Source organism: Danio rerio, chromosome 10 (genome assembly GCF_052040795.2).
Source record: "Danio rerio strain M-AB ecotype USA chromosome 10, GRCz13ab, whole genome shotgun sequence".
In the NCBI taxonomy this organism is placed as follows: domain Eukaryota; kingdom Metazoa; phylum Chordata; class Actinopteri; order Cypriniformes; family Danionidae; genus Danio; species Danio rerio.
Window position 1 is genome coordinate 27,043,880 of NC_141030.1, and position 13,845 is coordinate 27,057,724.

Sequence of the window (13,845 nt, forward strand, 5' to 3'; positions counted from 1 at the left end):
TGAGCTAAAATAGACAAACCTTCGGGGAGAGATGTTATGTACATGTGCTGCATTAAAGTGAAGTGACCAGATGAGCTAACAAATGAACTTCTGGTAAAGAGAATGAGTTCCTTTAATGCTATGTAGTAATTTGAAGTATAGAATGCACAATATCTATTCTTTAAACATACCTTTTATGGTCGTTGGAACAAAGTGTAGATGCAAATGAAGATATAATGGTTGTGTTTCAAACTTCATTAACACACACTGATAAAAAGTCAAGACAATTTTTTTAAGTTAATTAAAGTTTTGCAAAGTTAAACTTTAAATTTTTAGTCAGTTTGATTGAAATAAGTTGAGTTTACTAGAAAAAGATAATTTGATTCAACTAAAACAGTGAAGTCAGCAAGAATTCTTTTTACAGTGCAGGCTTAAAAGAGAGGGAAAATGGAAGCTGGTTGGGGTGGAGTTTTGAATGGAATGTAACCGTTTTGTTTCATGGTTTAATTGAGAAGCTACAAAAAAGCCAACTAAAATTAAATGTTTCATTTATATGTTGTAAATAATATAAAAATATTAATATTAATACTGTCACTTGACAGATGCACAAGACATTGGTGAGCATATCAAGGTAAAGGCAGAAGCAGCTCAACTAGTGTATTCAGTATTGAACTCCATTGTGTTATAAATGGGATTGTCTATGTTATTACTATATTAAGTTCATTATAAAATGTTTAAAATGATACTTCATCATTATTTATTATGTTTTAAAGCACCATTTTTTAAAAAATATGGTATTAATTGAGAAATTACCCATGGCAAATTTATTGTAAATTACGTTTGGGCACCCCTGCTTCAAAACTTTTAGTACTGATAATTAAAGCTGGTCTGAGAACATTAACTCATAAGCTGCATCTCCACTGTCGGGCCAGTGCAAGCCAGGGCTTTAATCGGGCCGGGCCGGGCCAATCGCCCGGGAGGTTGAGCAGTGAGGCTAAAATCATGTCGCGTTTCCACTGTCAGGCTAGTAGCTCGCAGCGCTTCACGCAAACCCCACCCCCAGAACATCCCCCAAATCAAATGTCACACAACCCGCCCACAGCAGAAGGAATCAGGCAGGCGCACCATCGCATTATCTACAAAAGTCTACAAAAGTGGAGCTACAACCAAAATTACTTTCAACCTACTTAAAATGACTGTTTTGAAAAGTTTAACTAAACCATTTTAAATAATCAAATAGTGGCTGATTCCAGGTATAATCATTAAACCTCGGTCAGAATAAACCCCTCCTTGATGTTCTGAATACATCCAAATCTCCCCTCTACATATAAATACTTGAAACATCTTGGCACATACCAGGAATGCAATAAAGTCCAATAAAGTTGTTGTTGTTGACTAGTCATTTTAGATAGTAAAAAGTTCTGACTATGTTTTAGAACACGCTTGTCCTTACTGGAGCAGCCTGAAATTGAACAGATTTCCACTGAATACTTACATGAAAAAAATTGTCATGGAAAAAATAGAATCAAAAACGGATGTGATATATGAAAATACTGATGATGTGAAAGAGCATATCCCAATGGAGACAGAAGACTTGAATACAACGGGATTCCAGCCACCTGATAACACAGGTACAGAGTTTAATCACAATTTTTTTTCCATATTAAACAAAATAGCATATATTCATGCATTAATATATTTTATGCACACTATGGTTAAAAACAAAATTAAAACAACATTCACAAAAAAGCTTGTATTTGTGCTGTGACTTCAGAAAGTGATTCATTGAGATTGAGAAGCTTTGGAGCAGCTCTAGTGTGTTTGGTGCTGCTGTGTTTTCTTCTGCTGACTGCAGTCATGGTGCTGAGTGTCTTCATCTATACAAACAACACAAACTACACTGAAGAGAAATGCCAGCTACTCACCAGCATTATCAACCTCACAAAAGAAAAATACCAGCTACTAACCAACTTTACAGAGGAGAGGAACCAGCTACTAACCAACATTACCAACCTCACAGAAGAGAAAGAGCAGCTAATAAATAAACTTCTAAGATGTCAAGGTAATAAAATAAAACCATTTTCATTTCTGTAGTTATTTTCTTTACAGCAGACACAGTGTTTCATGTTTGAGCACATCATTTATTGTAAACTGTGTGAAATGAATGAAAATGGGGAAAAGTGCTAACAGTTGATCTGGCTCTGTTTCCAGATGGATGGGTTTACTATCTATCCAGTCTTTACTACTTGTCCAATGAGACGAAGAGCTGGTCTGAGAGCAGACAGTACTGTAGAGACAGAGGAGCAGATCTGATCATCATAAACAGCATAGAAGAACAAGTGAGTAAGATAGTGGTGGTGTGTGTGTGTGTGTGTGTGTGTGTGTGTGTGTGTGTGTGTGTGTGTGTGTGTGTGTGTGTGTGTGTGTCATGAGTCAAATTCTGATTTTGTTTGAAATTTGCTTGTTTTAAGGTAATGTTATAAATTTGCCATTGTTTAATCTTTACAGAATGCTGTTGAGAGCATGATAATAGAGCAGTCCACTTTCTGGATTGGTCTGATTTACAGAAATGATGTCGGCCGCTGGAAATGGGTTGATGACAGTGAACTGTATAGGTGAGAAATCGCTAATCTGATTATTATCTAATGATTCCCACAGTCATTATCATATCACACACAGCAGCACTAAAAGACTTATACTGTTCTGTAGTTTCAGACATTTCTGGTATGGAGAACCTTGGAGAGACTGTGCTGCTGTAGCTGTTCACTCAGGATTGAATAGCTATTCATGCGATTATGACCTTAAATGGATCTGTGAAAAAAGAATTTCAACCCATATACTGCTCTAGAAACACAGCATACCTTTTCTTCAATTAAATTATTTTAATAATGAATTACCTGTGTAGAGATATATACTGTAGTACTTTACAAACACATGTACTAACTCCTGACTCATTAACATTAGATATTTTTGATGGGTAAATGTGACTGCTTTGGTTTGGACAGCACTGTCAGTGGATTTCATAAACTAACATCAACATATCAATAGTATCTGGATGCAGCCTTTATGATGCAAACTGAGATTGCATGATGCAACGTCAGACACAATGCACTCAATGGAGTGAGTGACGTCACTGTGATGGGTAGGGTTAGGGGTGGGGTAAGGTGAGCACAATAAAAAGCATTGAATGCAGCTCAGACTGCACTGCACCAAGTCTGCATCCAGACCCCTCTCCAACATTTACAAATAAACAAAAGACAAATAAACAAAGAAGTAAAGAATAAACTCATTTTGGTTTAAAATATACTCACATGCACATCCTTTATTAATGATATAGGTGTGATTACTTTTGTACTCTTCAAAGCTGTGAAATACTAAAGCTGATATGTAAAAATGATTCCAATATCCTAAAACATTAAATAAAACTGTTGTGTGTTCAGTGTGTGCTATTCTTCTTTATATATTGCTAAAATGACCAAGAAATTAATATGTGGTGAAATTTCCATTCGGGAAAGTAAAAGAAAAAGTCTTGACATATGGCCATGACCCATACTTAAAATTTGTGCTCTGCATTTAACCCATCGAAGTGCACATACACAGCAGTGAACACACACACCATGAATAAACTGTGAAAAACAGCGGGCAGCCGTTGATGTGGCACAGTTTGTTCTCAAGAAAAGCAAGTTGCCAACTATTGGCATCCTATATTCATCCTCTGTATAGGCAACAATGGTTTTGATTCATAGGTTTTATCTACATGATCAATCACCTCACTGTGACAAATCTATTACTTTTAATATGTCACCACACATTTCTACTTATACAAACACATTTGTCTATAAAGAAATAATACTTCACCTGACTGATACTATTCTCTAAAGTATTTTTCAATGCACTTCAATAAAAGACTAAAAACAAGTATTTATGACTTTTGTCTTTTATTTGTATTTATTAATATTTATTTATTTAATATATATTTTTATATTTACTGTTGGCTTATGCAGTATCAAACTAAAAGGAAGTGAGCCCACTAATTTAACATTCAGGAAGTTGAATACTGAACATTTTATGACCCACATCCTTAGCTGTAAACATTATAATCATTAATCGTATTTTAGAAAAAAGAAAAAAAAAACCTTTTTGACATTCAGGGGTGAACTGAACTTCCTCGATATAAATACATAAAACATTTACAGATATCTGGACACGTGTAGTATAATAAGGTCTGCTAAAGGAGAGCTACTAGTATTAGTAATGTTTTTGCTATTTTCTACAGTTTAGCCAACATTTAGCTTACATAAAAATAATAATTAAATAATTAAATATAGAAAAAAGCTTGCCTTTACTGGAATCAACTACAGTAAAAAAATAGTTGTGATGGATACAGAAGAGAGACGATTAAGGATTGAAGAAATACATGAAACTGCTGATGATAAAGAGATCTTCTAAAAGGGAGCATAAGATTGGAATACAACGAAAGTCCAGCCATCTGAACTTACAGGTACGGTTTAATCACTGCTTTCCTTCTTAAAAATATAAGCATATTTTCATTTATTAGCATTTTTTGTGCACAAATATCTCTATCTATCTATCTATCTATCTATCTATCTATCTATCTATCTATCTATCTATCTATCTATCTATCTATCTATCTATCTATCTATCTATCTATCTATCTATCTATCTATCTATCTATCTATCTATCTATCTATCTATCTATCTATCCATCTAAGGTGAATTGGGTAAGCTAAATTGTTCGTAGTGTACTGTATGTATTAGAATGAGAATGCATGACTGTTTGCCAGCGGTGAGTTGCAGCTGGAAGGGTATCCGCTAAATATTTGCTGGATAAGTTGGCGGTTCATTCCACTGTGTCGAACCGAGATTATTAAAGGGATTAAGCCAAAAAGAAAATGAATGAATGAATGAATGAATGAATGAATGAATGAATGAATGCTAGTGATTGAACTCACACTGTCTGTGTTTATTCCGGAAGTGACTGTGTGAAGATGAGAAGCTTCAGAGTATCTCCAGTATGTTTGGTGCTTTCTTCAATGTGTTTTCTTCTGCTGACTGCAGTCATAGAGCTTAGTGTCTTCATCTATACAAACTACACTAAAGAGAAACATCAGCCACTATCCAACATCATCAACATAACAAAAGACAAAGACATGCTACTGGGCAACATCACCAACCTCACAAGTAACAAAGTCCAGCTACAAAGAAGCATTGCCAATCTCACAAAAGAGAGAATCCAGCTACTAACCAACTTTACAGAAGAAATGAACCAGCTATTACCCAGCATTACCAACATCAACAATGATAGAGAACAGCAAATAACCAACACTGCCAAATTCACAGAAGAGAGACAGCAGCTAATAAAGAAATTTCTGAGAAGTCATGGTAATGAGATCTAATCATTTTCATCTCTGTAGTTATTTTCTGTACAGCAGACACAGTGTTTCATGTTTGAGCACATCATTTATTGTAAACTGTGTAAAACGGGTGAAGATGGGGAAAGAGCTAATAGTTGATCTGGCACTGTTTTCAGATGGATGGGTTTACTATCTATCCAGTCTTTACTACTTGTCCAATGAGACGAAGAGCTGGTCTGAGAGCAGACAATACTGTAAAGACAGAGGAGCAGATCTGATCATTATAAACAACCAACAGGAACAAGTGAGTGAGTGAGAGATCGATCTATCTATCTATATATCTATCTATATATCTATCTATCTATCTATCTATCTATCTATCTATCTATCTATCTATCTATCTATCTATCTATCTATCTATCTATCTATCTATCTGTCTATCTGTCTGTCTGTCTGTCTGTCTGTCTGTCTGTCTGTTTGTCTGTCTGTCTGTCTACAATTGTTGAATCTTTACAGGCTTTTGTTGAAAGCATGGCAAAGGAGCAGTCCAGGATTGGAGTGCAGGATTATTTGGAAATATTCTGGATTGGTCTCTCTGACAGTAATGAAGAAGGCAGCTGGAAATGGGTTGATGGCAGTGCCCTGACATCTGGGTAAGAAGTCACTAATCTGATTAAAATATAATGATTCTCATAGTTGGTACCATATTATGCAGAAGCACTGAACATCTAAGCTGATCTGTAGTTTCAGCTTTTTCTGGCCTGGAAAACCTAACACTGACTGGAAAGGTTACTGCGCTGTAGCTCTCCAATCAAGATGGACTTTGTCCTTATGCTATGATGATTTTAAATGGATCTGTGAAAAGAGAATTTGAAGCTCTATACTGTTTAAAAAAAACACTGTATACCTTTTCTACAATTAAATTATTTTAATAATGAATTACCTGTTTAGAGATATATATACTTTACAAACACGTGTTGACTGTTTAATGATTTATTTTTGTTCAGTAATTGTAATTGCTTTGGTATGGACAGATCGGTCAATGGATTTCATAATAAACTAACATCAACATTTAAAAATGAAAGAAATACTAATAAACAAGACTATATAAAAAAAAAAAAAAAACATCTTTGTTTAAAGTATATACAGTGCATCCGGAAAGTAGTGCTTCACTTTTTCCACATTTTTTTATGTTACAGCCTTATTTCAAAATTGATTCAATTAATTAATTTCTTTAAAATTCTACACGCAATACCCCATAATGACAATGTGAAAAAAAGATTTTTGTAGCAAATTTATAAAAAAAATGTAAAAAAAAAATGAAAAATCACATCTACATAAGTATTCATAGCCTTTTGCACATAAACAACCAACAGGAATTTATAAAGTGTATCCATATATAACTATAACAAAAAAGGTATAACTGTTGGCATATAGAAAAATTAGATTATATATAGTTAACAATGGTTTTGGTTTATACCACCTTAGAAGCACTTCGCAAAAGGAAGCACTGTGACAAAACCTATAACTTAAGAGTATATCATCACATGCATGTACTTACTACTTACATATGTCTCTTAAGAAATATTATTTTACTAAATTGAAATACATTTTGCAACACTAAATAAATAAAGTTTATTTATTTTGCAATAAATAACTAAAACAAGCCTGCTTAAAATCGTTGTCCTTTACTTATCATGTTACATAATAATGTTGACTGGATATTCAGTATGAAACTAGAAGGAAGTGAGACTACAAAATCTGTAACCTTCAGGGAGAATAATGATCAACTTATGACCCACATTATTAGCGGTGTGCAGTTCTATCCCATGCATCGTGCTGAAAGCTTCAAATGCATTCATGCGCTACAGTGGCTGTTTAAACATATCAGCAAAAACTACAATGGATAGAAAATGATGGATCCCAAATGAGAGTGCTTGAAGGTATTTTTCTATAGTATTATACTGATTGGACTTTACACGTATTCTGTTCGAATTTTATTTACACATATTTTCACAATCAGTGTATTTAAAAAAATTCTGAAATGTATAAAGGACATGTATTTTGTTAAATATAATGTATGGCTTGTGTGTTAACATTTATCCACCATTAACAAAATTATAAAGGAAGTGTTAAGGAGAAAAATGGAAGAAGAAAAATACATTTGTATAAATTAAATGTAATATTTAATCTTCATCAATTTATTTTCAAATGCATTTTGATCACTTGGGTCCTTCATTATCTAAGTTTGATTGATTTATTTTTATTTTTTTACATTAATGCTGTCAAAAAAATTCTAATAAAACCAACTGTCTGGGAAACCAAAGAAGGCTAGACACAGCAGAGATGAGATTACTGTTTATATTTGTTAATACGACACTATAAACCTGCCACATGCCCTATGAACAGTTAGATGACTTAAACCATCCAAAAAAAGAATGGAGAAATCAAACACGTAAGATTGTGCTTAAATGATCACCGGAACACATTGTCCAACCTTTCTTCTATACTTTTTACATTTTATCTTTCCGCTGTGGAACAATGAGACCTGAGATCATGTTATTGCATTTTCAGTAAGCAATTCTGAGACGAACAAAAGCTCCTGGGCCACTGCGATGTGTTTGGGGTTGATATGTGCTGTTCTGCCATTGGCTGTCACAGTGCTGTGCATAAACTTCACAAAGTAAAATGACCTGTTTTATTCAGAGAACCAGACCAACTATTGGATGAGTTTGAGCAGTAACTTGAAAGAAGAGAAAAGGCTGTTATAGAAAGATCTGGGAAAACTTCAGGCTAGGATTTCGGAACATTGTAATCATATGTTATTATTTCATTTGATATAATAACTAAGTAGTTCAGGGCCCAATGATTTCAAGTTAACAACGTGAATTTTGGAAATTTTGGCTTAATGAATCAAAAGTAGAACTTAACACCTATTCAAATCAGGATGTGTATTAGAGTATTTTATATTAAATTGCAAAATAGTTATTTAACTATGAAGTATTTTAAGTGAAGTATCATGCACGGTGCAAGATCTTTGTCAATGGATGTTGTGGTTTTATTTACACCACATATTAAGGAGCGTTTTCACAACTTCTCAATATAAAAGTTTACTTTGACCCCAAGAAAATGTACATAAATAAGCCTATTTCTTTTGCACAGTAGTATTATTTATTCCACCAACTACTTCTACTACTACTAGTATTTTTCTCAATTGCTTTGGCACATTTTTCAAAACAGACTTTACATTCTCTAAACTGTGAGTGCAAATCTCACAGAGGATTGCTGGAACTTTAGAACTTTACAGCAAGTCTACAAAATGTAGTTATTCCCCCAAAACATTTAATTCATGCTTCGAAACCTAGTTATTGTGCAGTAATTTGGCCAAGGCCACCAAAACAAAGTGTATTTGTCATCATTTGAACCACGCTACTCAAAATTATTAGTTGTTTTTTCACCATGACTGTCAACCATGGAAATTATAGTTTAAAAAAATCTGATATTTGCTGAGAAGAGTCAACAGTATATAGAAAAAAATGAACGCATGAACATTTGTTGAACATGAACACGATGCAGTACATTTATTTGTGTAGAAATCTATTACATGCTAAATGCAATCTTGCTTGTCCAATTATTGTAATATATATATATATATATATATATATATATATATATATATATATATATATATATATATATATATATATATATATATAGTTTCTTATTTTACCACACACACACACACACACACATTATTCTTACACTTCTTCCAATTGCTCTTCCACGAGCATGTTACAGCAGTTCAGGATTATGAATGTAGTGATTGTGCTGTGGGCAATACATACTACCAAAGTTGATTGATAAATAGATAATGCAAATTGTAACTAGAGGTCATTTACCAATTTAGCAGACTTTACAAACAATGTCAATATTAAATATTTACTGTGTAAACATGTGCTTATATAAATGTTTGATACTTGAATACACAGTTTTGAGTGTGATGGCTTAGACCAGGGGGTCACCAATCTCGGTCCTGGAAGGCCGGTGTCCCTGCAGGGTTTAGCTCCACCTTGCCTTAACACACCTGCCTGGGTATTTCAAGTATATCTAGTAAGACCTTGATTAGCTTGTTCAAGTGTGTTTGATTAGGGTTGGAGCTAAAATCTGCAGGACACCGACCCTCTAGGACCGAGCTTGGAGACCCTTGGCTTAGACAATGAAAAATGATTAAGAAGTTGTGAAAAGTTTGACAATTAAAATGGGAATTGACAACTAATGCATTTATTTTTTGTCTAAACTACAGAAAATCATATTTACTGTTTGCACACATTGTGCTTAAACATTTGCAATTTGCTTAAATCAATAAGAAATGCCACTTTGAAGTGAATAGTAAGCTAATTATTTAGAGATCTAAACTTATTGTTTTGAAAAATAAAAAGTTCTATCGAGAATTGAGCCAAAGTAATTAAGAAAAACTGTAATATTATTATTATTATTAATAATAATAATAATAATAATAATAATAATAATAATAATAATAATAATAATAATAATAAAATAATGTATTTCAAAGAGTTCATAATTCATAAATGCATATTAGATTTGTTAACATCTCATTTAAACAGATCAGTGCTCTGACAATTCTAAATGGAAATCATAAAACTTCAGTTCTTTCAATACTCAGAGTGGAAAAAACTGGACAGAGAGTAGAAAAGAAAAATCTGATCATCATAAACAGCAGCAGAACAAGTGTGTGGGAGATTGCTGTTGTTATCTAAAAATAAAGCTTATGGTCTAATTTAACTCTTAATTTTGGGAATTTATGAGAATGCTTACTAGCAGAAACATTGTCTAGATTGGTCTGAGTCATATTGATGCAGAGGGGTCTGGAAGTGGGTTGATGTTAGCACACTGACCTCTGGGTGAGCATTTCTTAGTTATATTTTTTGTATGAAGATATAAAGGCGATTTACTTGCTTTGGCTAAGTCTGTTTATGGTCTTTGCGTATATTTAACCATTTATAAAAAAAAAAAAGGGCATATTTTGGACTTGTTGTTCAATGCAGGGGCAACCTAATAAAAGGATTACAACACACCATGAAATCTTAATGCTATAGTAATATAATTGGTAATAATATTAATTTATCAATTAATGCTTGTTTGGGGGAGTTTGAAATATCAGCTTGAGCAAACTATAAACTTACTTGAATGTTGGGTGAAATATTTATTCACAAGGTCTATTATCTCAAAATCATTCAGAACGAAAATAGAACCTTATAATTCCAAGGTGACATAACTGGTAACATATATATTGTAACATATATGCTGGAGGTAAACATTCCATTCAACATTCCATGAAATCGGTCTGGGTTCAATTCCAGGGCAATTTAGACCACTCGGTGACGAAAAGTATGGCCTAAAAAAATTCCTGCTGACAAGTAACGAGTTTGGGACACTTTACAAAACACTCCTAAACCACTCTCTGCCGACTTCATAAGAACATAGCAGATAAGATAAGAGGAGAAAAACCCGTCTATCAGCCCTCTTCTCACAGAAGAAAAAGACATTCCTCTCCAATGTTTTTTTTTTTTTTTATTTAAACAAAGACATTTAGAACCCAAATCTCTTGTTTAATTACACTTAACTTTTGTAATGTGTATCATTCCTCATAGTTTATACAAATTCTTACTTTTAGGCCCTTTTTAGTTTAAATAATGTAAGGATGTGAAAAATTATGTTTATGTACTTTTAAACCCCCCATGTTTGGTACCGATGGGTTTCTGCTGACATTTTACAACACATGATGCATAGAGCAAGATCATAACTCGCATTGCTTCCCTTCTTTAATGCCCTGCATTAAATGCCTCTCCGCATGCTTTGGGCGGACACTCAAATTTGCATACGAGCAGCCTCGAGACAAAGAAAGTTTCCCGCTCAAACTTTGCCCTGAAATCATTGGTCAAGAATGCTGAACGGGTTGTCACGTGACGCGCAGGTATAACCAGATTGCTCCCAAACATCTGCATAGAAGATCCGAACAAAGTACCCATCAAAGGTGGGCCCTTTGAGGGGCCAGCGGCTCTTCTAAGCCGCATGGACTTTTCCCGCCGCACTTTTCTTATTTTCCGGCAAAGTAAACTTAGTTTAAAGTTTGCGATCGTGTTCGTCCGAACTGTATTACAAACTCAACACATCAAAAAGGACATCAAAGTAGTTTCATCAGGACGGAAGCATAAAGGGAGAGACCCCAGACATTAAGTCCAGATATTTTTAGTTATGCGAATAAGCTGTGCCCCTTTTATCCAAAAGGTGTTTTTATAATCTTGGTGACCCTTAATGGTGCGTGCGGAACTGAAAGTTTTGTCACTCTTTATCTGAAATCTCTATTTCCTCGCTTTACTATTTCTCTTTGTTGTTACATGTTCTCTAGATCTGTATAGACCCGACCACTCCACGTGGTTTACCTTTGTTCTATGTTTAATGTATGTCCGTGCGTTTGTTCGTTATCTGTCTGACTATTCAATAAATCCCATTATAATTAATTGAATTGTATTGTTTGCCTCACGAGAAAATTTCACTGAAATACAGATTCCCCTGCCTAGCTGTTATAAGTTGATTAAAACTTATGAATGATTAATCTACTTCACAAGAAGTAGCAATTAAATTCCCTTTTTCTAAATAAATAGATCATTACCGTGTCCGCTCGGAAGAGCGGCGGCTCTGCTTGTGTTTTTGTTTAGTCAAATTAACAATAAATTGATCCAGAATATTAATGATTAATAATAATTCGTATTGTTGATAATTAATATTCATAATCTGAAAGTCCGCTCGGTCGAGCGGGCAGGATCATATACAATCAAATGTTTGTTTGACCCAATTGACTGAAGCTTAAGCCGGAATATTAATAATTAGGAATAAACCGTTATTGTTGATTTTTAATATTAATAAAATGAGCTAATTTCTGTTACAGTACTACATTTCATATAATGTTGATCTTTGGTGGGAGCCTGGAGAGCCCAATAATATAAATTCGGAGGGGGATTATGCTGTATGTAACGAGGAGTCTGACGCAGAGGGATCCATTTGCAGTATATTTATTAAACACAGTTTAATAACAAGCACACAGTATGCACTAGTGTGCGAACTCACATCAAATTTAGTAATACAAGGTCGATAGGCTGGCGGCTGGTAATCAAGGATCGTAATAGCAGGCATGGGTCAGAGGCAGGCAGCGTGGATCAGAGTCGATATGCAAGGCAGGGTTCGAGGCAGGCGGCAGGCAAGGCAAGGTCAAGGGACAGTCCGGTTTATAACGAGGAGATCAGGCAAGGATATGAAATGTCAGCCAGGCAGAACAAGATTTCGCACTGGAGTGAGTGTTTGGGCTGCTTATATGTGTGTGTGTGGGTGATCAGTGTGATGTGCATAAGGTAAATTGCAATCAGTGTCTGAAGATGATGTAATGTCAATAGTCCGGTGACAAGGAACTCTGCTGGCCAGCGAGGGGAATGACTGGGACCAAGTCGGTGACACTGTATCTGTTTTTGATTGGGCTGATTACCCATGTAATTATACGTTTGTGTGGATTTGTGAGAGGGACTGTAATATAAAGCTGTAATATAAAATGTAAAAATTTTACATAAAAAAGAACAGTAAAATAAACAAAAAAATTGCAGTGATTTATGATAGTTTTTTCCAGCACCCTACAGAGAATTGTGTTTGCTTCCAGCACGTCAGCAAACAGAGGAAGAAATAAAGTTGACTCTCTTGTGTTCGAGTGGTTCAAAAGACCCCCCCCCATTGACAAAGATGCAGAATTTGTCTCAAACATGAACTTATTTGTCCTATTGTGACTGCTAAGACATCATAAATTGTGAAAATACACATAAAATGCTTTAAGACCAAGCAGAATCGACATAAGTGAAGTCATTTTTCATTGTTTCATTGCTTTCACTGCATTGTTTTTAAATAGAGAAAAAAACTTTCAAGGGATTTTAATTCTAAATTTTGGATCTTATTCTTGAACAAATGACCTAATTGTAACACTAATTAGGCTGTTGTTGTTATCCATGAATTAGTCTTTGCATATGCGGGAGACTTCCGGACCTTTCCTAAGATTTATGTATGTCTGCATACATTAATTCCAGCTCCAGCATGCTCTCTTGGGCAAGCAGACAAACATCTTGTGAACACTACAGCCTTACACACGTTCATGAACAAAGGTTCATTCAAAACATTTTCATAATCATTCTACATAACCAAATAAATGGAACAACATGCTGTGATGTCTTTCATTTATAAACAAATGAGGACACCTCACAAAACAGTCAAACATAAACACGGGGTTGTATTTATATAATTTATAAGATTTCATGTACTTAAAAGAATCAAGTATAATGTTTAAGAAACTGCTGTAAAAAGGAAGAACTGATTATTTAAAAAAAAAAAAAAACTTTGTTTTATTATTAGATGTATCATTTTTGACACATTT

The 13,845-nt window shown here is 34.3% G+C and overlaps 3 protein-coding genes across 27 annotated transcripts in view; 2 read left to right on the top strand and 1 right to left on the bottom strand.

The window, feature by feature from the left end:
* Positions 1 to 3,898, top strand: part of LOC147842065 (uncharacterized) — a 42,923-nt gene extending 39,025 nt beyond the window's left edge. Inside the window, exons 5-9 of the mRNA XM_087270620.1 lie at positions 1,416 to 1,610; positions 1,754 to 2,041; positions 2,191 to 2,318; positions 2,488 to 2,594; positions 2,689 to 3,898. Of these exons, the coding sequence (XP_087126746.1) occupies positions 1,416 to 1,610; positions 1,754 to 2,041; positions 2,191 to 2,318; positions 2,488 to 2,594; positions 2,689 to 2,827 (857 nt within the window). The 3' untranslated portion in view covers positions 2,828 to 3,898. The remainder of the gene's footprint in view (positions 1 to 1,415; positions 1,611 to 1,753; positions 2,042 to 2,190; positions 2,319 to 2,487; positions 2,595 to 2,688) is intronic.
* Positions 1 to 13,845, bottom strand: part of cadm2a (cell adhesion molecule 2a) — a 755,249-nt gene that overhangs the window by 261,835 nt on the left and 479,569 nt on the right.
* The window catches only part of LOC141376365 (C-type lectin domain family 4 member M), a 30,717-nt gene continuing 20,891 nt past the window's right edge, over positions 4,020 to 13,845 (top strand). Inside the window, exons 1-5 of one of the 5 annotated variants that reach the window (XM_087270663.1) lie at positions 4,020 to 4,480; positions 4,976 to 5,382; positions 5,531 to 5,658; positions 5,871 to 6,007; positions 6,099 to 7,020. In XM_087270663.1, the coding sequence (XP_087126789.1) occupies positions 4,989 to 5,382; positions 5,531 to 5,658; positions 5,871 to 6,007; positions 6,099 to 6,228 (789 nt within the window). In that variant the 5' untranslated portion in view covers positions 4,020 to 4,480; positions 4,976 to 4,988 and the 3' untranslated portion in view covers positions 6,229 to 7,020. Of the gene's footprint in view, positions 4,481 to 4,974; positions 5,383 to 5,530; positions 5,659 to 5,870; positions 6,008 to 6,098; positions 7,021 to 13,845 lie in introns of those variants that run through there. The other 4 variants (XM_087270666.1, XM_087270667.1, XM_087270665.1 and 1 more) reach the window with 4 other exon arrangements.